The sequence below is a fragment of the Fukomys damarensis genome, unplaced genomic scaffold, assembly GCF_012274545.1.
Source record: "Fukomys damarensis isolate Sample0158 unplaced genomic scaffold, DMR_v1.0_HiC HiC_scaffold_37, whole genome shotgun sequence".
Classification (NCBI taxonomy): Eukaryota; Metazoa; Chordata; class Mammalia; order Rodentia; family Bathyergidae; genus Fukomys; species Fukomys damarensis.
The window spans coordinates 32852901-32876082 of NW_022900949.1; the positions used below are offsets into that span (position 1 = coordinate 32852901).

The 23182-nt window shown below is 44.4% G+C and overlaps 1 protein-coding gene across 1 annotated transcript in view; it reads right to left on the bottom strand.

The window, feature by feature from the left end:
• Prr20g (proline rich 20G) overlaps window positions 1–23182 on the bottom strand; it is a 76561-nt gene that overhangs the window by 37831 nt on the left and 15548 nt on the right. Inside the window, exons 2-5 of the mRNA XM_019206518.1 lie at window positions 22592–22630; window positions 20757–20893; window positions 3377–3490; window positions 2704–2817 (exon numbers count right to left, since the gene is read on the bottom strand). Of these exons, the coding sequence (XP_019062063.1) occupies window positions 2704–2817; window positions 3377–3490; window positions 20757–20893; window positions 22592–22630 (404 nt within the window). The remainder of the gene's footprint in view (window positions 1–2703; window positions 2818–3376; window positions 3491–20756; window positions 20894–22591; window positions 22631–23182) is intronic.

Here is a 23182-nt window from a genome sequence, read left to right on the forward strand (position 1 = left end):
TTGGTACCAAGGATTGAACTCCAGTCCTTGTGCTTGAAAGGCAGGCAGTAGAACCACTGAGCTAAATCCCTGGCCCCATTTTGTTCATCTTTATCTTGTCTTCTGCACTGCACCTTAAATTTATCATGTCCTGATCAAATGTGCTCAGGACCCAGCTGATCTTACCTTCCAGACTCATGACTTTGGCCATCTGTGTTCCAGCCATACATATCTAATGATGTCCTGGGTTGTGGTGTCATGGGCAATGGTGGCTTGGGAAATTATTTATACTGATTGATACAAAACTTGTTCATGGCCTCCCTCTGAGTTAATTTTTTTTCTGATTATTTATCTGTATTGGTCAGTGTTCATGAGAGAAATAAAGAGAATACCCACATATATGAGGCTTATTAATATTAAAATATACCCACTCATATGTATATTATCAGTAGATGATTAATACCAGAAAAGGAGAAATTTATCACAAGGAGTTACTTGAGGAAAATGGCTAGGTGAATCTGAAATCCATGGGGCAGACCACTAAGAAAGGCAGTCTGGAAACCTATAAGTAGAAGCTGAAGCTGTTACCCAGGATATTTCTTCTTCCTTCCTGGGGTAAACTTCTGTTCTGTTCTCAAGGGCTTTCACCTGCTTAGATCAGGCCTTCCCAGGTCATCCAGGATAAACTTCTTTACATAAATTCAACTGATTGCCGATATAATTGTGGTACTAGACTAAGTGCACCATTGGTTGAATAACTGGATACTAGTTAGGAGAAGGCCTGCCACAGCTGGTCTCGCCTCAACTCATGGAGGTGGGTTTCACAGAGGCCCCCTTAATGCTGATTGAGGTATGGTGGAAGACAGATAAGGTCAGGTCCATCCACAGGGACACAAAGGCAGGACCTGGGACAGCCAGCCCCAGTATGATTTTATGTTTGTTTGGTGCAGCTGTGGGGTCCAAGCCTAATTTTCTGTTAGTCTGAACTTTTACTCCAGGTGTGCTATATGGCTGTGACCTACCTATCACTCTCAGGAAAATGCTAGAGGGACACTGATTACATTCTTAACAGAAAGCTCTGGCCTGCCTTCACAACATCACTAGCGGCCTGGGCATTTCTCTGGAACCCAGGAACCTTGCACATGCTAGGCAGCTGCTCTACCAAGCTACACCCCCAGCCAGCAGATGAGATGCAGAAAATTGATTGATTGTGTCCAAGAGTATGAGTAACTGCACTTTCACCAGAAGCCTGTTCCAGGCCTGAAGACCTGCAAGATGGCAAGACTTTTCTGGTGACGATCAACTCTGTACAGGTTTATGATGCAGGACTTGGAGGACAGAGACTCTTTGGGGGCCGCTTTCCATAGTAAACCTGGTGGATGGGGATCTTGAGAAGGGAAGTCTCAGCAAGGAGGGGCAAGAGGCAGGGAGGAGGCCATGTGTTATGGGACAGGTGGGGAAATAATCCAGTCAGAGTCCACAACAGGGGACCATTCGAGAAATGTTCAATTATAGGCAGCTGGTAGTCATGCTGAGAATGGCTGTGCTCTCCCAGGAAGGTGGGGGCCATCAGTGCAGGTGGACACTGGAAATTGTGCCCCTTCTGACCAGTGCACAGGGCCCCCACTTGCCAGGAGAGCTGGCCGCCTGATGACCACAGCTGAGGCCCCTCCAAGTCTCCCCTCCCTGGGTTCAGAGTGAAGAGGCCCAGCCCATCTTAGCTTCAAGTGCTCTGAGTTCCTCTCCGGCCTTTGGGGAGACCTCCCTGCAGCTCCCTCCTCCTCCCTCCAAGGGCCTCCTGGAGACACCTCCACCAGAGACTTCCTGCCCCTTCCGGCCTCAGGCTCTGCTTCCTGGGACCCCGCCTAGTGAGGAAGGCACTTCCTGGAGAGGGAAGAGTGGCTCCTTGAGGGATAGTAGCCCTCCCTGCACTGGTCACCTCTTCTGCATTCCCGTGCTTCCTTCCACCACAGGGAGACAGGACCTTTGTGACTTAGAGAGCCCTGTTTTCTCACCTGCCCCACTCCCACCCTTCCTACTCACCTGTCTGACTTCGAGCCTTGGCCCCTTCCCAGCATGATGACCGTGCCAACCCTGCCCCCAGCACGGGTGGGTTCCTGGCATCCACACTGGATTCCTCACTCACAGGGCAGGTACCCATGGGCCCCATGCCCAAGACTGTTCCTCTCCAGGAGGGGACGTGTTTGCAGTGGGATTAAAACAGGAAATAATCGTGTCCACCACAAGACCCCCTCCATGGCTTTCTGTTCCTATAACAAATACCCAAGATAAGCAGCTTGTAAAGAGAACAGGGCTATTTGGGCTCAGTCAATGTAGCCGTTTCAGTCAATGGTCAGCTGATCTCCTTGCTTTGGGGCTTGTGGCATGGCAGCACCTGAGGAAACACATGCTAGAAGTGAAGCTGCTCATCTCTCACGGGGGAGGAAAAAAGAAAGGAAGTGACCAGGGTTCCACCATCTCTTCAAGAGCACCCCAGTCCCCTAAAAGCCTCCTACCAGGCCCTGTCTCGCTGAGGTTCCACCTCTTCCCTTCCAGTGATGCCAAGCTGGGACCAAGTCTTTACCACGTGGGACTTGGGAACACTCCAGACCCAAACAGTAGCAAGGACTTGTCTACACTGCCACGGCTTCCGCCCGGACTCACTTCCACGTGGAGCCACGTGCGTTCTGATTGGAGCCTGAGCCCAGCATAGCCCTCCAATACCTGGGCCTGGAGGCTGCTGCCCTCCGTGGAGAAAGCCATCCCGGGTGTCTCTGCTTCACGAGCAACACTCCATTCTGATGAGGCGAAGCCAAAAAATGGACCAAGGATACGGTTCTGCCAAAGAGGAAACGAGTCAGCAGACATGAGAGGCTCAGCCTTGCTAGTAACCGGGGACATGCGAAGAAAATCAATCTTGAAATATTGCTCTGTTCAGCCACATAATTGGCAAAAATTAGTTTGATATTATCATGTGCTCTCAAGGCTGAAGGAAATCATTAACTCTCGAGTCCTGGGAAAATGTGTGAATCCCAGGGCCCCTGATTCCACTTCTGAGCGTGAGCCCTGGAGAAGCCCTGCCAGGTGCCCAGAGTGCTGCCTATGGATGTTAGAAATATCGGCCTGTCCATAAGGTGGGGAGGGCTGCACAGGCTTCTGGGAGTCTGCGACAGAATACTGTGCAAGGATTTTAGGCCAAACTTAGGTCTACCTGTAGAAATATAGAAAATTATCTTTAACAGTTTGGGAGGATTGAAACTAGCTTCCTAAGAGCTCCTTTTTGAGGGATGCACTAGGTGAGAGGGAATTTTGTTTATATGGAATCTTTCCATTGCTTTAAAAGAAAGCATCTTGATGTGGTTCTTGCATAATAAGAAGACAGTGTCTCAGGCCTGACCTGGGCATACATTCCCTCCTCCCACCCGTCCTTGTCCATGACCTTGAGCAGGAAGCTCTCTGTGTCCACCACCAGCCACTGGGCAGTCTTTGCACGCCACCCAGTCTCCCATTTCTATGGGACACCCAGAGCCTTTCAGTTTATACCTTTTCCCTACCAGACACACCCAACACCGACACAAGCCACATCTGAATCAAGTCTAGTCTACAGCCACACTACTCTGCACACGCCCCTCATTTGAATCAGACGTCTAGACTGTCTTACTAGCCGCTTCTGGGGAATGAACAGTCCCCAAACCCAATGGCATAAAATAATCCCCATTTGGGATTGAAGGGTCCTAGTGCTGTTGTCCCCACCCCATCCCCTTCCATAGCAGCTCCCAGGGAAGCCAGAGGTCTCCTACCCCCGAGGAAGGGATCTTTCCATGAAATCGGCATGTGCAGCACCAGCAACACCCTCTGTGAGTACCCCCGCATAACCTGCTGTGTTTGGTTAAACTCCAAGCCCTGTCCCGGAGGAACTGGACTGGATGCACCTGAAGAATCACCCTGGCCAGCTGCTGCTCTGGAAGGACCTGGGTGGACCTGCAACTGGGACCCCATACCCACTCAGTCCAGGGAGGGTGGTCACACTCCTGGCTCTCGTGACCCTCGAGGCGTCCACTCCTGGCTCCCGTCACATTGCAGGGTTCTGCCCAGCCTCTTGCACCTGTGACCATGGGCCTAGTTTCTGAGTTCAAGCTCATTCCTCCTCTTTTTCTCTGGGCCCAACTTTATCCTGCCTGCTAAGAGTGACTGCAGTCACGTAGGCGCTGTCCTTAGCGGTGCGATCCCATGGCCCACTCAGCTCACCATGGCCTGGGATGGAGTCCCAGGATGCAAGACCACAAATGCTGAGTGCAACTCTCTCCTAGACAAGCTCCCCAGCCTCCCTCTGAGGAAGGTCTTCCCTCAAAAGGCAGACCTGAAAGGCCCCGGAAGGGGCCTCCTGGACTGGCTGGGAAGGATGCTGGAGTCCAGAAGCCCTGCCCACCCCCACCTCTGCCACCCATGCCTCAGGAGTCCTGGGCTGGTACCTGTGAGAGGTGCTGGAAGCCAGTCCCCAGGTAAAAGGCTGCAGCCTCATGTCCAGAGTCAGGACTTGGGTTTATGTCCAGCTCCACGGCTCCGTGACCTTTAGCAACTCTCTGACCCTCTGAACCTGGTGAGATTGCTGGGAATGGAAAGTGTCCAATAAATATGTGCTAATTTTAGAGATTATAAAGACTCCATTTGCCATTATTCTGTTTAGGAACCAATATTCTGCGACTTCCAAAAGTTTGAGAACCTCTGGAGTAATCGCACAGTTTCTTTCCCTAAGTTCTTGGCTGGCTTCCTGTTCAGAGCATGAATTGCGGAAAGGAAAGGTAAGAAGGGAAAAAGCCAGAGGGGGAAGTTCTGCAGCATTAGGGCAAAGCGCTGGGTGACAGCTTTGAAATGAAGCCACAGGGCTGCTAATTGCATTCTCCAGGCCCTAAGGCCGGAGCTCTGCTCCCCAGGACAATGTGAAGGATGGTGGCTGGTATTAAGGAAGGCAGACTTTGATTAGGCCATCAGACAGGTAAAGAGGTATTGAGCCGACTCCCTGTGACTTGTCACTATGTACAATTAACTGGTGCAAGGGCGCACACATGTATGTGTGTTTGTGTGTTCGTGTTTGTATGTGCGCTCGCGCGTGTGTGTGGGGGGAGCCTCTCTCTGTCTTTCCTCTCTCCCCCTTCCCCTGGTGCCCTTTATCCTGTTTAACAAAGTGTGTGTACAGTGCACCCACATGTCCACAGTGGGGGCCTGGGAAGCCTCTTCCATTCCACACGTATTCACGAAGACCTACTGTGTGCCTGTGGTGCCTTCAGGGACAGGGACAGAAAAGAGAACAGAAGGTGCTGTGCCCTTTGGTACTTCCGTTTCCTGGAACTCGTGGGGCAACTAGCAAACAAATGGTAGGGGTTCCCCACCCACGGTCAGCGATCTTGATGAAGATGGATGGGGAGGGAGGGAGATGAGTGTGGCTGGTGTCAAGGCACAGTCTGGGGAACTCAAGAGGAAAGACATGGAGCCGACTCTGTGAGCTCACAGAGAAGCCTTGTGGCTGCATCCAGATGTCCCCCCAAAGCCTCAGGCAGTCATAGGTGGGGCTTTTCGGAGGTGGCTGGATCGAGGGTGTGTGCTGCTGAGATACAGGACGTGATGCGGAGGTTGACTCACATTGTGATGCTAGGATTAAGAGTGTGCTTGCGACCCTAAGGGTGAGCAGCCTGGATAAAATATAAGAGACAGAAAGAGGGCTGCTGTGGTGGTTGCTGTCGTCACCTGTCACTTGTCACTTGCTTGCTGCTGGCTGCCCTTTGCCTCCCTTGTTCTGCCATGAACTCTCTCCTCCGTGATGCCCCTCTGCCGTGCCACTCTGCCTTGGAGCCAGCTGGCTATGGACTGAAACCTCTACAAACCGCGAGCCGAATAAACCTGTCCTCCTTTAACTCTGCGTGTTGGATATTTTGTCTCAGCAATGAGAAAAATAACTACGACAAGAAGCAAAGCTCCTGAACCTGAGAGGCGAGAGGAGCCCAGAGCAGGGCTGGCCCCACCACCTGGTCCCACGGTGCCGGTTAACGTAGGCATCAGCAGCTATAGGACAGGAGACTCGGCCTTGTTGTGATCCAGGTTGGGACACTGGGGCAACACAGGTGACACGCAATGGCACGGGACGGGAGAGGGCCGGTCCTTTTCCTTTGGAACAGAGGATGGGGGACTTAGTCTTGAAAGCGCTGAGCGGGAGGTGAAGGGGGAGCAGTCACTGAGGTGGCGCCAGGTGAGGAGGAGCAACTTCGAAGTGGGGATCACAGGCATCTGAGGCATCAGCATGGGTGATGGGCAGGATGAATCAAGTAACAACTGTTGGCAACTATGCGAGTCAGGGACTGGTGCCAGTAAGTGCCCCGGAGGGTGATGTGTGTTTATTTGACCCAGTTGTTCCCCTTCTAGGTATTTTTCTGAAAGGGTTAGAAATCACATTACAGTGATCCATGCACCACCTGTGTTTATAGCAGCACAACTCAAAGGGCTAAATCCTGGAAGTGACCTGGATGTCCATCAACAGATGAGCAGATGAAGGAAGGGTGACATCTACACATAGTAGAGTACAACTCTGCCGTAAAGGAAGACAGACATGAGTCATCTGTAGGAAAAGGGATGCACCCTGAGACCATAACGATGAGTGAAATACACCAGACACATGAGCTTGGTTGTCATGTGGCTTCTCTTACATGAGAAACCCAATGTCCATATAAAGAGCAAACATAAAGACACATAATGGGAAACAGGGAGACAGATCTTCCTCAAAGGGAAAGAGACCAAGAGATGGGCGGGGGGGAGAGGATGAAACAGGCATTGAGATGTGTTCGGCATCTGCACCAACTCCCCCCGAGGAATGTAGGCATTATGTGCTGCAAATACGGACTGATAAAAATACAAAGCCTCATCTGAAATGGGGCCAGCCTCACCTGACTCTGATCAGGACAGCCTTATGTGAGGTAATTTGTACATGGGATCTCTTAATCTTCACGACCACAGCTAACAGCAGCGGTCCGAGGCTTGGAGAAACAGCGTACCTTGCCATGTTCTTTTCCTTAATTAGATAAGAACCAACTAAGCACTTGCAGACACAGCTAGTAAAACACTTGGAAACCCAGGATTTCAACCCAGGTCTGGCTGACTCTGAGAACCTTACTCTGATCCCCCACACACTAAAACATTTTTCCTAAATAGGCTTCTTTTTAAAAAAAAAAAAACAGCAAATGATTATCTAGAGCTGGACTCACTGTGTTCTACTTCACCTTACACAAGCAAGAACCTATAAAAGGATGCTTTGTAGAATAGAGGCAGTTGTACAAGAGCACAGGAGCATGGCACGGTGGACTTTCACGCAGTGACCTGGCACCTGTGTCCCTTGTAGCAGGATGGGCTCAAAAAGCAAGCATGGTTTCTGGATTGCTCACACATAAGATTTGAGGCTGAGGGGCAGCGGGTGCCAACCTCTGCTTTGCATGAGACAGGCACCATTCTGCTGAGGTTTGTGACAAAGTGTCTTGCTTGGGAAGAGAGGTCACAGAGGCTGGCCAAGAAGAAACTGAGATGAAGATGGTAAAGTAAAGCAGGATCACAGAATCTCCTTTTGGATATCTAGCAAGGCAAATAGAAATTGTAAAAACAAAAATGGAAAGCTGCTTTAAAAAATGCAACAAAAACAGATGAGTACCAACCTACAGGGAAATAGATAAATCTCGTGCCATAAAATCACTCTGACTCATTCGTGTCCCTGTTGGTCATAGGCCCCATCTCAGTCCCACCAGACCTTAGAACAGCCCCACTACCTGGCTCCAGTCCCTCTCCACCATGCTCTAGGACCAGTCAGACCAGCCTAGGGACATGGAGGCAGACCCACCCTTTGTGACCCCAGAAGTTAACTCAGTTCCAGTCCCTTTGACAGTGGTCTGGGACCCATACTTCCTGCCCAGGTGTCCACCAGTGACCCAAGAGGAAGCCGCACCACACACATTCCTGCTATCAGGCCCACCATCTGGGAACACTGAAGCAGACCCTGCGGCTGGCACAAACCCTGCAACCAAGACCAAAAGGCTGAGCCCAGCCTCCTCAGAGACCAGACAGAATCCACACCTACATCTGCTTGGTCCCCTGGAAACAAGCCCACCTCTCAGATTCCCCTGTGGACCCAATGGAAGCCACATGACCCTGCTCAAAACCTCATTCAGTGGGAGCACAAGGTTCTTCACATGCTGGATCAAGTCTGAAAGACAGAAAATTTTTCCTCTCAAAAATAGACACTCATGCAAAGCTCTACAGAGAAGAAAGAGACAACCAACAGGACACCACCAGAGGAAGTTAGTTAAGCTCCAGGGACTGACCCCAAAGAAATGAAGGCCTAGAAATTAACTTCAAAATAATTCACAATAATCATCAAAAAGGCGAGGAGTAGGGGGGAGGGGAAGGGGAGATAAGTAGAATAAAGATATGCCAGGTACAGGAACCTAATAACCTCAATGAATGTAAACATTATATACCATAAACATGAGCTAAGAATAATCACATCAACAATAGTGAAAAGGAGGAAAGGGGAATTAGGGAGGAAAGAGGAGGAGAGAAGGAGAAAGAAATTTAAAAAGAAGCAAGTTGTATTATGTACATGTACCCATTCCCCAAAATAACTGCATGTGCTACAAATATGTACTAATAAAAAAATTTAAAAAGAAAAAAGAAGCTCAATCAGATGTAAGACACAATGAAACAAAATTAGGAAAACAATGTATGAACAAAATTAGAAATTTAGTGGAGAAATGCAAATAGTTTGAGTCAAATAAATATTGGGGCTGAGAAATACAATGACAGAACACCCAGAGAAAGAGAGAGACACGAGAGAGAGAGAGAGAGAGGGAGAGAGAGAGAGAGAGATTCAAACTCAGTCATGTAGAAAAAAGAATTGATGAAATTGAAGAAAAATCATAGCTAGTTAGAGGAACAAAAACATCATAGCCAGTTAGAGGAACAAAATAAAAATCAATGAAAAAGAATGAAGAAAGTATAAGGGGCAGATAAGAGCCATCAAGGGGAATTACAGGAGCCTTAGAAAGATAGGAGAGACAGAAAAAACAGCAAACTTATTTAAATAAATACTGGCTGAAATTTTTTCAAATCTTGGGAGGTATGTGAACAGATTCACTAAGGACAAATAAGGTCAACCTACAGAAGAATGTTCCTAAACATGTTTAGGAATTTTCAAAAAAATTACAAATTTCAAATTTTCAAAGTCAAAGACAGAGACAATCTAGAAATGTAAGAGAAAAGAGGCTGGTCACATATAAGAGAATCCCTGTAGGGCATAGCAGATTTTTCAGGAGAAACTATACAAGGAAGAAGTGAATTATATTTTCAAAGTGCTGCTACAAAACAAAACTGTAAACCAAGGATATTTTAAACAGCAAAGTAATACTTCGTAAATGAAACAATAGAAATTCCCAGACAAACAAAAGCTAAGGGATCCCATCACTTCGAGACTTGCCTTACTGTAAGTGCTAAAAGTAAAAAAAATTAAATTAAATTATCCTAAAAATAGAAAAGGAATTAGTCAGACAAAACAATAGGATACTTAGTAACAACATGAAAACATATTAAAGTATGACTCACCTGTAAAAGTAATATAATAAAATTCAAAATTCTCTCATAGTGTAATGGTAGTGTGTAAATCGTTTCTGACTTTAGTATAAAAGTTATAAATAAAAGTATTAAAAATAACTACAACTTTAATAATTTGTCAATTTATATGCAGTATAAAAAGATATAAAGTCGAACATCCATAAAATAAAATATGTGTGTGGGGAGGTAAAAGTATATTTTTGTATGCAAAGTTATGTGGTTTTCAGCTTAAAATAGATTATTATAAGTACAAGATTTTTTTTTTTTAGAAAGAGTCTCACTGTGTAGTTTAGACTGGCCTAAAACTTGCTATGTAGCCTAGGCTGGCCTCAAACTTGCAGCAATCTTCCTGCCTCAGCCTCTCTAGTGTTGGGATTACAGGTGTGCGCCACCAAGTTTAACAATAAGTACCAGATGTTTTTTTTGTAAGCCTCTAGAACACCTCCCCTCCCAAACACACACACACAAAAAAAAAACACCTAGGAGATTCACAAAACATAAAGAGAATGGAATCAAAGCATCCCACTACAAAAAATTCAGTAAATCACAAATGACAGAAAAAAAGAAAGGGGCAAAGAAGATACAAAATAGTCAGAAAACAACAAAATGGTGACAATAAATCTTATGAATCAATAATCACTTTAAATGTAAATGGATTTTTAAAAAACAAAATATATAAATGGATTAAGTTTTCCAATCAAAAGACTCAAGATAGCTGACTGGATAAAAAAAAATCCAATAAAATGTGGCAATCAGTGATTCACTCTAATTTTAAGCACACACACAGCTTGCAAGGGAAGGGATTTAAAAGGTACTCTATGCAAATAATAACCAAGGGAGAGCACAGACAACTATATCTACAGCAGATAGAACAAATTTTCAATACAATCTATTGCAAGAGACAAAGTCAGTATGTAATGGTGAATTCATCAAAAACATCAGTTGTAAGTATATATGTACCCAATGCTGAAGCATCCAAAAATATAAAGCAAATATTGACAGAACAAAAGGGATAAATGGACAATAATATAGTATTAGTAGAGGACCTCAATACCCACTTTCAACACGGACAGGTTATCTAAACAGAAATTCAGTACAGAAAGAGTGAACTATAGACCAGTGAATCTAACAGAAATATACAGAATCTGATAGCAGCAGAACACACATTCTTTTCAAGCATGCACAAACCGTACTCTAGGGTAGATCATGTGTTGGACCAAAAAGGGGGTCTTAATAAATTTAAGTGGCTTTTATGACTTCAATGGTATAAAACTAGAAATCAGCAACAGAAAGGATTTGGGGAGATTCTCAAATATATGGAAATTAAACAACAAATGGGCAAAGAAAAAAATTAAAAAATAAATCTAAAAGTATCTTGAAACAAAGCCACATGGAAACACAATATACTACAACTTATAGTAGACAACAAAAGCAATTCAAAGAGGGAAATTTATAGTGGTAAATTCATGTGTTTAAAAGAAAGATCTCAAATAAGCAACTGGTTTCACAACCCAAAGAACTGGAAAAAGAGCAAACTAAGCCTAAAATCAGCAGAAAAAAATAAAACAAAGGCTAAAGATGAAATAGAAACTATAAAGACAATGCAAAATATTATAAAATTAAGAGTTTTGATTTTTAAAGGACAAAGTTAACAAATCTTTAGCTAGACTAACTAAGGGAGTGAAATAAATAAAATTAGAGAAGAAACAGAAGATGTTATAACTAATGCCATATAAATAAATATATAGAGATCAGAAGAGACTACTCTGATCAATTATATGCCAACAAATTTCAACACTGAATCATGAAGAAATAAAAACTCTGAACAGATCAATAACATATAAGGAAATTGAATCAGTGATCCAAACTTGCCCAACAAAGAGAAGCCCAGGAGCAGATGGCTTCATAGGCAAAGTCTACCAAGCATTTAATGAAGAATTATGCCAATCCTTTTAAAACTATTCCAAAAAAATTAAAGAGAAAGGAATACTTCCAAACACATTGTGTGAGGCCAGAATTGCCCTCATACCAAAGCCAGATAAGGACACTATAACAAAAAGAAGGTCAGGGCTGGGGATTTAGCTCAGTGGTTCCACCTCCTGCCTTGCAAGTGCAAGGTCCCGAGTTTGATTCCCAGTACCAAAGAAAAAGAAGGACAATATCTCTGATAAGCACAGTTGCAAAAAATATCAACAGAATACTAGCAAGCTAAATTCAACAGCATATTCAAATGATCCAACACCATGATAAAGTAGGGCTTATCCCTAGGATGTACATATGGTTCAATATACACAAATCAATAAGTGTAAGACACCATATTGACAGAATGAAAAACAAAAATCATATGATCTTCCTCATACTTTACAATTATTTGATAAAATTCAGAATCTGTTCATAATAAAACTCTCAATAAACTAGATACAGAGGGGATGCACCTCATCATGACAAGGGCCATCTAAGGCAATCCTACAGCTGATACCATACTCTTAAGATCAGGAATCAAACCAGAGTACCCACTATTATCACTTGTATTAAACATGGTCCTGGAAATCCTAGCTAGAACAAAGGCATCCAAACTGAGTGGGAAAGTGTTAAATTTTCTGTTTCTGGAAAACTCTTTAGAATCCACCAAAAAGAAAAAAATAAACCTATTAGAATAAACAAATTCAGTGAAATTGCAGGATACAAAATTGACATACAAAAACCAGTTACATTTCTATATACTAATGATGAACAATTTGAAAAAGAAATCAAGAAAACAGTCTGATTTATAATCATATTAGGAAAAATAAAATACTTGGAGTGTATTTAGCCAAAGGGTTGAAAGATTTGAATCCCCAAATCTATACTATATAGAGGACAGAAATTGAATGGCATTAATAAATGGGAAGATATCTGATGTTCATGGATTGGAAAAATTAATTCATTAAAATGTCTGATAAAATGACATGGCAAGGTTACTATTTATGCACATTTGGTGTAAAGCAAAATACTAACATATATTTCCATTTCACAGATATATACATATAAAGTTATTTTCTTTTTAAGGATTGAAAAGATTGTTATAAAATTCCAACTAAGGCACACCTAAAAAAGAGAAAGAGGGCTTGGGATGGGGAAGGAAAGTAATTTGGGGTTTATCTGTAACTTCTACCTTTATATTAAAACAGTCAAATTAGGAAAAAAAAGGTCCATATATTCAACACAGCCTACATATTCACTGTGACACCTATATAAATTTCACTGAAATAAAAAAAATCCTAAAATTCATAGGACATCATAAAATATTCCAAATAGCCAAAAAACCTTCAGTGGAAGGGCATTTGACTGCAAATAGCCAAAAAATCTTGAGCAAAAAAGAGGAAGGCTGGGCCGAGGATTTAGCTCAGTGGTGTTGCCACCTGCCTCATAAGCAGAAGGTCCCGAGTTTGACCTCTGTACAAAAAAAAAGAATAAGGCTGGAGGCCCCACACTACTTGATTTCAAAATACACTACAAAGCTGTGGTAGTCAAACTGCATACAGAGACAAAAGAAACAGAGGGAAGATTCTAAACCTAAATCAATACCTCTGTACTCAACTAATCTTCGACAATGAGTTCCAAGAACACACAATGGGAAGGGGACAGTTTCTTCAATAAACTATATAGGGAAAACTGAAAATCCACAGAAAGAACAGTGAAATTGGACCCTTATTTCACACCACACACAAAAAGCAACTCAAAATGGATTATATGCTTAATCAGAAGAACTAAAACTGCAAGCTATCAAAAAGAAAACAGGAGAAATTCTTCTTGCCATTGGTTAGGACAATGATTTTTTTTAGATGCAACTCTGAAAGTACAGGCAGCAGAAGCAAAAACTGAAAGATGGAAATGCATCAATTATGAAAGCTTCTTGTCAGAAAAGGAAGCAATCAAAAGGGTGGAGAGACAGCCTACAAAATGAGAAAAATGTTTGCAAACCATATATCTGATAAGGGGATAATATACAAAATGTATAAGGAACTTTGTAGCAAGAAAACAAATAGCTTGATTTAAAAACAAGCAAAGGACCTAAACAGACACACCACTCTCTCAAAAGAATACAGCAAATGGCCAACATGTGTGCAGAGAGAGACTCAACGTCACTGATTATCTGGGAAATGCAAAGGAAAACCACTATGACATATCCCTGATGCTTTGCAGAAGAAGAATTACCAGATGACAAAGGGTACCATGTGCTGGTGACAGTGTGAGAAAAGGGAACACTTGTACACTGTTGGAGGAATGTAAATTGGCACGACCATTGTGGAAAAACATTTTCAAAGCACTGAAAATAGAACTCACATATGGCCCAGCTATGCCACCCCAGGTGTGCAGCCAGAGAACGCGAAGCCTGTGTGTTGAGGAGCCACCGGCACGTTCATGCTCATTGCAGTCCTATTCTCGAGAGCTACGATGTACAATGAGTCCAAGTGTCCCTTGAGGAGGAGGAGGAATGGAAAAAGAAAATGTCACAAACACACACAGTGGAACGCTATTCAACCTTGAGAAAGGAGGAGAAATCCTGTCTCAAGTGGTGGGGAATCTAATTCTGAGGGAAATAAGGCAGACACAGAAAGATCCATTCCACACGACCTCACTTATACGTATTCCGTAAAAATCTTGAGGGGTTAAAAGAGTAAAACTGGTTGCTGGGGGCTGGGGGAGACATAGGTACGGAGATGTTGGTCAAGGGCACAAGAGAACTAAGTTCTGCATGGTGCATATAGTGTATAATCAGAGCATTAACTAATAACACATCAGGACTGTAACACAGAGTTATAAATTGCTACAACCATAAGTCGTAAATGTTCTCACCACCATATAGTACTTCATACTATATATACATATCCAAACATCACAGGATATGCCGTAAATATATACAATTTCTATTAATCATTTGTATTTTAATAAAGCTGGGAATTTAAAAAAAGAAGAGTCTTGTAAAAATAGTCACTATGAGGGGGATGTAGCTCAGTGGCAATGCTCCTGGTAAGCACAAGGTCCTGAGTTCAATCCCCAATACTAAAAAATAGTCACCATGAGGATTACGGATTTATCTCAGTAGCACCACACCTGCCTCAAGAGCGCAAGCTCCTGAGTTTGATCTTCGGTACCAAAGAAATACATAGTCACCATGAAAAGAAATGTCCAAGTCCCAGGCCATCTCACCTTGTGCCCTGCCATCCAGGTGATGTGAGAAGGAGGACTGTGGGGTCAGGACCTCTCAGGCAGGTCCTGGTGGGGATGTGGGGCTACAGGCAGGGGAACTCCCCTCATCAATACCCACCAACCGGAGCCTGCCGAGCCAAGCCCACGAGTAACAGTGAGTGTGCAGGGGCAGTGGGGCTCCCGCCCTGTGCTGGGAATGGGGGAGTGAGGTCTGTGCCCCACCTAAGAAGCCTGATGGAGCCACTTCACGGAGACCCAGCAGAGACAAGAGGACAGAGACACTTCCTGCAGCCACCATGGTCCTGGATCCACAGAAAGGACAACGGAAGGCAGCACCTGGCAACTCCGAGGGGAAAAATGGGACAGAGCTGCACCAGAAAGCAGGGAGGTGGCTCCCTAGGGCCTGACAGCCCTGATCCTTACCTTCTTCCTGTGTGTGTAAGTGGGGCACCGTTTTGGCAGCAAAGAAGTGCCTGAGAGACTTTATAATATGACAAGAACCTCTAGGACGGAGGGCCTAAAATCTTTCTTCTCTGTCATCTCAATATTTTGTTAGTCAGCTTCACATTACTTTAATGAAACACCTGGGGCAGCCGACTTCTAAAAAGAAAGGGTTCACAAGCTTTGGAACACATGGATTTAATAGATGTCTATAGAGTATTCCACCCCAAAAAATCAGAATATACATTCTTTTTGGCTGCACATGGGTCATTCTCCAAGATAGACCACACACTAGCTCACAGAACATGTCCGAATAAATGCAAAAGAATCAAAGTTATCCCCTGTGTATTATCAGATCATAGTGCAATCAAGCTGGAGATTAATAGCACAAGAAACTGTAGGAACTTCACAAACACATGGAAATTGAACAACACTCTCCTGAACAGTCAATGGATCACCGGGGAAATTAAAGATATCAGTTTTTACAAATAAATGATAATGCCAATACAACATACAGGAATCTATGGGACACAATGAAAGCAGTTCTATGTGGAAAATTCATAGCAGTGAATGCCCACACTAGGAAAACAGAGTGAGCTCAAATAAGCAACCTAATGATAAATCTTAGACTCCTAGAAAAACAAAAGCAAGAAAAACCCAAAGCTCTAACAAGAGAGGAAATTATAAAGATTAGAGCAGAAATCAATGCAATGGAAACTAAGAAAACAATACAAAAAATAAATGAAACAAAAAGTTGGTTTTTTAAAAGAATAAATAAAATTGATAAACCCTTAGCAAACCTTATCAAAGAAGGAAAGAAAAGACTCAGATCCATGCAATCAGGAATGAAAAAGGCAAAGTCACAACAGATCCAACAGAAATCCAGAGGATCATTAATACCTACTTTGAGAACCTGTACTCTAATAAATTGGAAAAGACAGAAGAAATGGACAGATTTTTAGATATTTATGAATTACCAAAGTTGAACAAAGAAGATAAAAACATTTTAAACACCCCAATTACAGTCAGTGAAATTGAAAATGTAATTAAAAATTTACCAACAAAGAAAAGCCCAGGCCCTGCTGAATTTTACAAGACATTTAGAGAAGATCTACTGCCTACTCTTCAAACTTTTCAATGAAATCAAAAGGAAAGCTATACTTCCAAATTCATTCCTGGAAGCAAGTATCACTTTGATTCCCAAACCTGGGAAAGATATAACTAAAAAAGAGAACTACAGGCCAATCTCCTTAATAAATATAGATGCAAAAATCCTCAATAAGATACTAGCAAACAGAATACAGAGGATCATGAAGATGAGCATACATCCTGACCAAGTCGAATTTTTTCCAGGGATATAAGGATGGTTCAACATACATAAGTCAATAAATGTAAAACACTATATTAACAAAGTCAAGGAGAAAAACCATATGATCCTCTCAATAGATGCAGAAAAAAGCATTTGACAAAATTCAACACCCATTCATGACAAAAACCCTGCAAAAAATTGTAATAGATGGTCTATATCTAAACTTAATAAAGGTTGTCTATGAAAAACCAACAGCCAACATCATATTAAATGGTCAAAAACTGAAAACTTTCATGTTAAAATCAGGAACAAGAAAAGGATGCCCACTATCACCACTCCTCTTTGATATAGTTCTGGAAATATTAACCATAGCAATTAGACAAGAGAAAGAAATTAAAGCAATAAAGATAGGAATGGAAGAAGTTAAACTGTCATTATTTGCTGATGATATGATACTCTACATTGAAGACCCAAAAAACTCCACCAAAAGACTTCTAGACTTAATTGACAGATTCAGTAGAGTAGCTGAATACAAGGTGAACACCCAAAAATCTATTGATTTGCTTGTGCACAAATAACAGACTCACTGAGAGTGAAATTAGGGAAACAATTCCTTTCACAATTGCATCAAAAAAAATGAAGTATCTAGGAATCAATCTAACAAAAGAAACAAAAGACCTCTACACTGCAAGCTACAGCACTCTGAAAAAAGAAATTGAAGAGGATATTAAAAAATGGAAAGATATCCCCTGCTCCTGGGTAGGAAGAATCAACATAGTGAAAATGGCCATACTACCAAAACTGCTATACAGATTCAATGCAATGTCAATTGAAATTCCAACACTATATTTCACAGAACTAGAAAAAAGAATCCAAAAATTCATTTGGAACCATAAGAGACCTAGAATAGCAAAAGCCATTTTAGGCAACAGACACATGGCACCAGGTGTAACAATTCCCAATTTGAAACTATACTACAAAGCCACTGTGATAAAACAGCATGGTACTGGCAAAGAAACAGATCTGCAGATCAGTGGAACAGATTGGAAGACCCCAAAACAAATCCAGATATACTCAGCTACCTCATCTTTGACAAAGGAGCTGACCATCCTCAGTGGAAGAAAGAGGTTCTTCAATAAATGATGTTGGAAAAACTGGATTTCAACCTGCCACAGATTAAAACTGGACCCTTATCTTTCACCATGCACTAAATTAAAATCCAAGTGGATGAAAGATCTAAATATTAAAACAGAAACACTAAACTTGCTGGAAGATAAGTTAGGCAGAACTCTTGAAGACAATGGCACAGGAAAAGACTTTATGAAAAAATCCTCAGTAGCACAGGAACTAGCAGAAAGAATCAACAACTGAGATCTCATCTTATTAAAAAGCCTCTGCACTGCAAAAGAAACCATCAACAGAACTAAGAGACAACCTACAATGTGGGAAAAAATTTTTACCAGCTGCTCCTCAGACAAAGGGCTATTATCTAGAATATGTAAAGAACTCAAAACAATCAGCCACCCCAAATATTAAGACCCAGTTCAAAAATGGGCATCTGAAATGAACAGACATTTCTCAGACAAAGAAGTAAAAGCAGCACTTAAATATATGAAAAAATGTTCCACATCACTGGTCATTCGAGAGATGCGATTAAAACAACACTGAGATTCCACCTCACCCCACAAAGAATGGCTGCAATCAAGAAATCACACAATAACAAATGTTGGTGGGGTTGTGGGGAGAAATGAACCCTTATTCATTGTTGGTGGGAGTGCAGACTGGTGCAACCACTATGGAAATCAATATGGAGACACCTCAAAGAGCTTGGACTGGAGGTGCCATTTGACCCAGCCATCCCTCTGCTGGGTTTCTTTCCAAAAGAACTAAAAGAATCATATTATAGTGATATATGCACATCCATGTTTATAGTGGCACAGTTTGTAATAGCTAAAACTTGAAAACAGACCATTTTCCCATCAGTTGGAAACTGGATGAAGATGTAGTTTTTCTATAAAATGGAATATTAGTCAGCCATAAAAAATGATAAATTAGAGTCAGTCATAGGATAATGGATACATATTGCAGATAAACTCCTAAGTGAAATAAATAAGTCACACATGTGTAAATACCAAATAGTTTCTCTGGTGTGAATAAACTGTAATAGTACATAAGATCCTAATGAGATAACTGACATTGTGAAATGGGAAGAAAAGGTCTAAAGGTGTAGGGAAAGTGGGAAGGGTAGGGGAAAGGTACTAAGGGAAAAGAAAAAAATGTGAGAAAATGAAAAGATGGAAATAAAGTGTTTGTAAATGGGGAGGGGAAGACCGGGTGAAGGATGAGAACCAAGACCTATCATGTAGAGGTACAAGATCCCAGTAATGAATGTAACTGTACTGTATCCCTAAAATGTACTAATAAACTCAATTTTAAAAAAAGAAAAGGTTCATTTAACTCACAGCATGCAAGGTCCAAATCCAAGACCAGGAGGCCGGTGGCAATGGAGGGAGCTAGTGACAGTGTGAACCACCACTCCTCTAACCAGAGCAGAGAGACTGTAACAGCGAGGTCAGGAGCACACCTCAGGGACCTAGGAGCCACCCATTAAGCCCCACCCCTGGGGACAAAGCCTGGGCCTTTGGCAAAGGCTAGAGAGGACAGCTCCTCCCCAGGGCTCCCAGGAAGACAGTGGTGGCACAAACAGGTCTGGGGCTCCAACAGTGTGGGAAACAGTGGCCCTGGTGTGGGCTGAGGAGCCTGCAGGGTGACTGCCAGCGAGACCACCTGTCCCAGAGCCTCTGCACACCCAGAGGGCCCTGATGAACCCAGGCTTGGGGACAGGAACAGCAGTGAGGGAGACTGGACAGAAACCTATTTAGGAGTGTGACCAAAGTTTGGTCTCAGGGAGGGGACAGAGCAGGAGTTAGGCAGTGTGCCAGGGTCGTGTTCTCAGAGAGAACGAAGGAGTCCCCTGCAGTCACTGGGTCCCTGTCCTCAGCATGCATCAGGTGAAGGATGAAGTCACCACACTGTCCCTTGGCCATCTCTCAGCGTAAGGTCGCAGGAACTGTGTCGTGACCCTCAGCCAAGTGTGTCCACAGCCAGGGTGGGCAGTCCTGGATGGCCACTGCTCTCTGGGGACAACCCCTGCCAAGCACTGCTTCATTATTTCAGACTTTCTCCGTTGATGTTCTCAAATATTAGCTGTGCTTTAATGTATATTTAAATTTTCTTTTTCTTGGCATCTCTTTCATTTATATCTAGCAGATATAACAGGAAATTTTCTATTGCTTCAACAGTGGAAAGGGCTCTCGTTTTCCATCATTTGAGTACAGGAAAACACAATAAAGTGAACATAACATCTTCAAAGCCTCGTTTGGTGCTACTGCCTGTGAGATGGAGCCCGAGGGCTACCCACTCTCTGTTAGAAGACGAGAGATTAGCAAGTATTACAGAAGTGTTAAAAACACCTGAGCACCAAATCAAGCCATCCTCCTCGAAGCCATTAGGAGAGAGGAAGATCGTTTGTAGGGAAGTGACATTTTTGCCGTGGAATATGACCTGGTCTGATGCCAGGCACCCTTCCGTGCATCTGCTGAATCCTGCCCTGTTTTGGGGACCCTGGGACCGATCACAGAGCGAGGGTACATGGTCCCCATCAGACAGAGGTGCCGGAAAGGGCAGGGGGAGGCTGAAGCGGCTCCTCCTCTTCCTCTCTCCCACATGCTGGACGGGGGGCAGGGCTTGGAAAGTCATGGCTGGGACACAGCCACGGAGTGCACATTCCTCAAGGTGTGGACCCAGATGTGTCAGCCTGCTGCCAGGTGGAGGCATCAGCCCCTGAGCCACAGAGAGCCCTGCCCCTCTTCCTCCTTGGGGAGCTGATGGGTCTGTCAACACCCCTTTATTGGGTGTCTAAGGTGGCAGATCCATCCCTGGGTTGGGTTCTGGTGGACAGGGGTGGGCACAAGCAGCAAGGCCACGACAGACACAAAGGCCCTCAGAGGTTGGACTGGGGTGACTTACGCAGCCTGGGGTGGGGATGGGTGTCTTGCTCTGTCTAGAGGACCCGGACGCTCTGATTGGCCAGCCCAAGTCGGACCCCCTCCACTGCTGTGGTGGAGGAGGCAGGACCATGAGAAGCCTGGCCGCAGGTGACATGGGGCTGTCACCACTGCCCACACCGTACCTTGGCCCCGCTCCGCTCCGTGGCCATGAGGTCCCTGTGGGAGCTGCAGAAGAAAAGGGAAGGAGCCGCCACAGAACAGCCACCCCTTCGAAGCGGGGCAGAGGATGACCATCCAGAGACCACAGAGGTCTGGGATGCTGTGACCAGAGACGGCATCAGGAAGGAGGTGGACGGGAAAGGTCATGGGTCCAATGCTGCCTGGGCCCTGGGAAGATCTGGGGCACAAGGCGCTGTCTCTACTCTTGGTTCTTTACAGGTAGATGCCCCAGACACGCGGAGGACCCTCTCTCTGGCTTTTATTCTTCTGGGAATTAGAAAACAGCTCCCTCTGATACCTCCCACGCACATCCCACATGCACTAGCCACCCACACGTGCACACACAGACTCCACACCCCCCACTCCCTACACACATATATCCCACACGTGTATATGTGAACTCCACATATACCATACATACTACACAACGTAAAACATACATGTAATCTTGACACACTCAGATATCCTGTGTTTCTATACAAATTCTTTATTTCTGTGGGTCCTAAAAAGGCAGAAAGACACTGGTCAATCCATTCTCCCTAGAAGCACAGGGAATCCAACCAAGAGCCCTGGGTCCCGGGTCAGGCAAACTCGGAAAGCGGGCCTGACCCGTCCCAGCCCCAGACCCCCGGGGGAGAGCTCTTCCCTTTCACCCCAACTGAAATGGATTAAAAAGTCACCCTCCTTCCCTCCCAGTGAACGTACAGAGAAACTGAAAGAACACAGCATCCACAGCCATGTCTGAGCAATTGCTCCTGTACATACGTGTGATATTAAGATGGTTAATATTAGGTTCCAGCCAAGAACCCATCTTAAGCTTCCGTCCAGAAAATCAAATCTTGTTCTTCGATTGCATCTACTTAGCCAGCTGTTCAATTCCCATATGCTCCTTTCTCTTCCAAAGCCTTAGCCGCCAATTGGAATACAAGATAAAAAACACCATCTGTGCCCCAAGTCCTTCGGTTCCCTGCCCAGGACATCTTGGGGCCTGGGAGATGATTTCCCAGTTTCTTCTGGCTCAGTTGTCCCTCCTGGCTGGTGGTGCTGGAGCTTGCTGGGAGCTGGGCAGGCTCCCTGCCATGGTGCATGGATGATTCCCAAGATGGTGAGGACGTGGCTTGCCCCCCAAGGGTTCCCGCGAAGGAAGCCTGGCCTCAGTGTGGTGGAGCCTTTGAAAGGCGTAGCCCAGTAGGGAATGTGAGGTCCTTGGGGGCGTGGCCTTTTCAGAAATTAACCCAGTTCTCTGGTCTTTCCCTGGCTTCCCGTCTTACCGTGTGATTCTGTTTCTCTCTCCTCTCCTACCACTGTGATGGCACCCATCATAAGGTCCTGACTGGAGCCAAGGTGTCGCTAAAGCTGTGCCCTTGAACCTGTAGAACTGTGAGCTACATAAACTTTAAGAAAATACCCAGTCTCCAGTATTTCACTACAGTACTAGAAAATGCACAGATACAGTTCCCCACCACTCACCAGCAGCTCCCTGGCTCTGAGCCCCCTACCCTGAGGTAGCTCTTGGCTCTTCACGGGGCCTGTGACATGCATCCTGCCTCCCTCTGGGCTGGCACGTGCCCCTCACACTGGCAACTGTGTTGAAGGAGAAACCTGGCAGTGAGACACAGTGCTGCAAACACAGCCCCGGTCCCTTATCCTTCCTGAAGTCCACACCTTTTGCAGTATAGCTTTGTAGCTTTCCTCATAAATGTGTGGAGTTCATTTCTGTACCCTCTCCACCTGGGCTGGCCTGTGACTTGTGTCAGCCAACAAGGCAAGAGGGACCTTGTGCCAGTTCTGAGCTTACCTCTCCAGGATCTCTGCAGCTCCCACTCAACCTGAATACCTACAACGTGAAAAACGTCGAAACACCCTGCTAGAGAACCCAGAAGAGAGGTCCTACATCATCCTAGACGAGCCTACACTCAGCCAGCCTTCAAACGTATGAGAGATCCAAGCCTAGATCAACAGAGCTGCCAGATGAACTTAACTGGCCCAGGAGCAAGAATAAGCCCATCTGAGACAAACAAGATTGCTGGGCCAAATTTTACACTTGTAAGAAATGAATGTTTGACCCACCAGGTTATAGGGCAATTTGTTACACAGAAAAGCTTATACATAAGAGCATGTCTACCTTCCCGCAGAGGCACAAGAAGACCAAGACTCTGTTCAGTTATTCCAATGACGTGCTGCTTGTTCCTTCTCAACAGACCCAAGATCCCTGAGGGTAAGGGAGCCCCCTATCTGAAGCCAAAGGCAGAAAATAACGGGGAAAGGGGCACATAACATTGCAGCAAATTGGTTAACACTAATCATTAGACATTCTTATCCCCACTTAGCCCTCTCTCTCTCTCTCTCTCTCTCTCTCTCTCTCTCTCTCTCTCTCTCTCGCACTCCT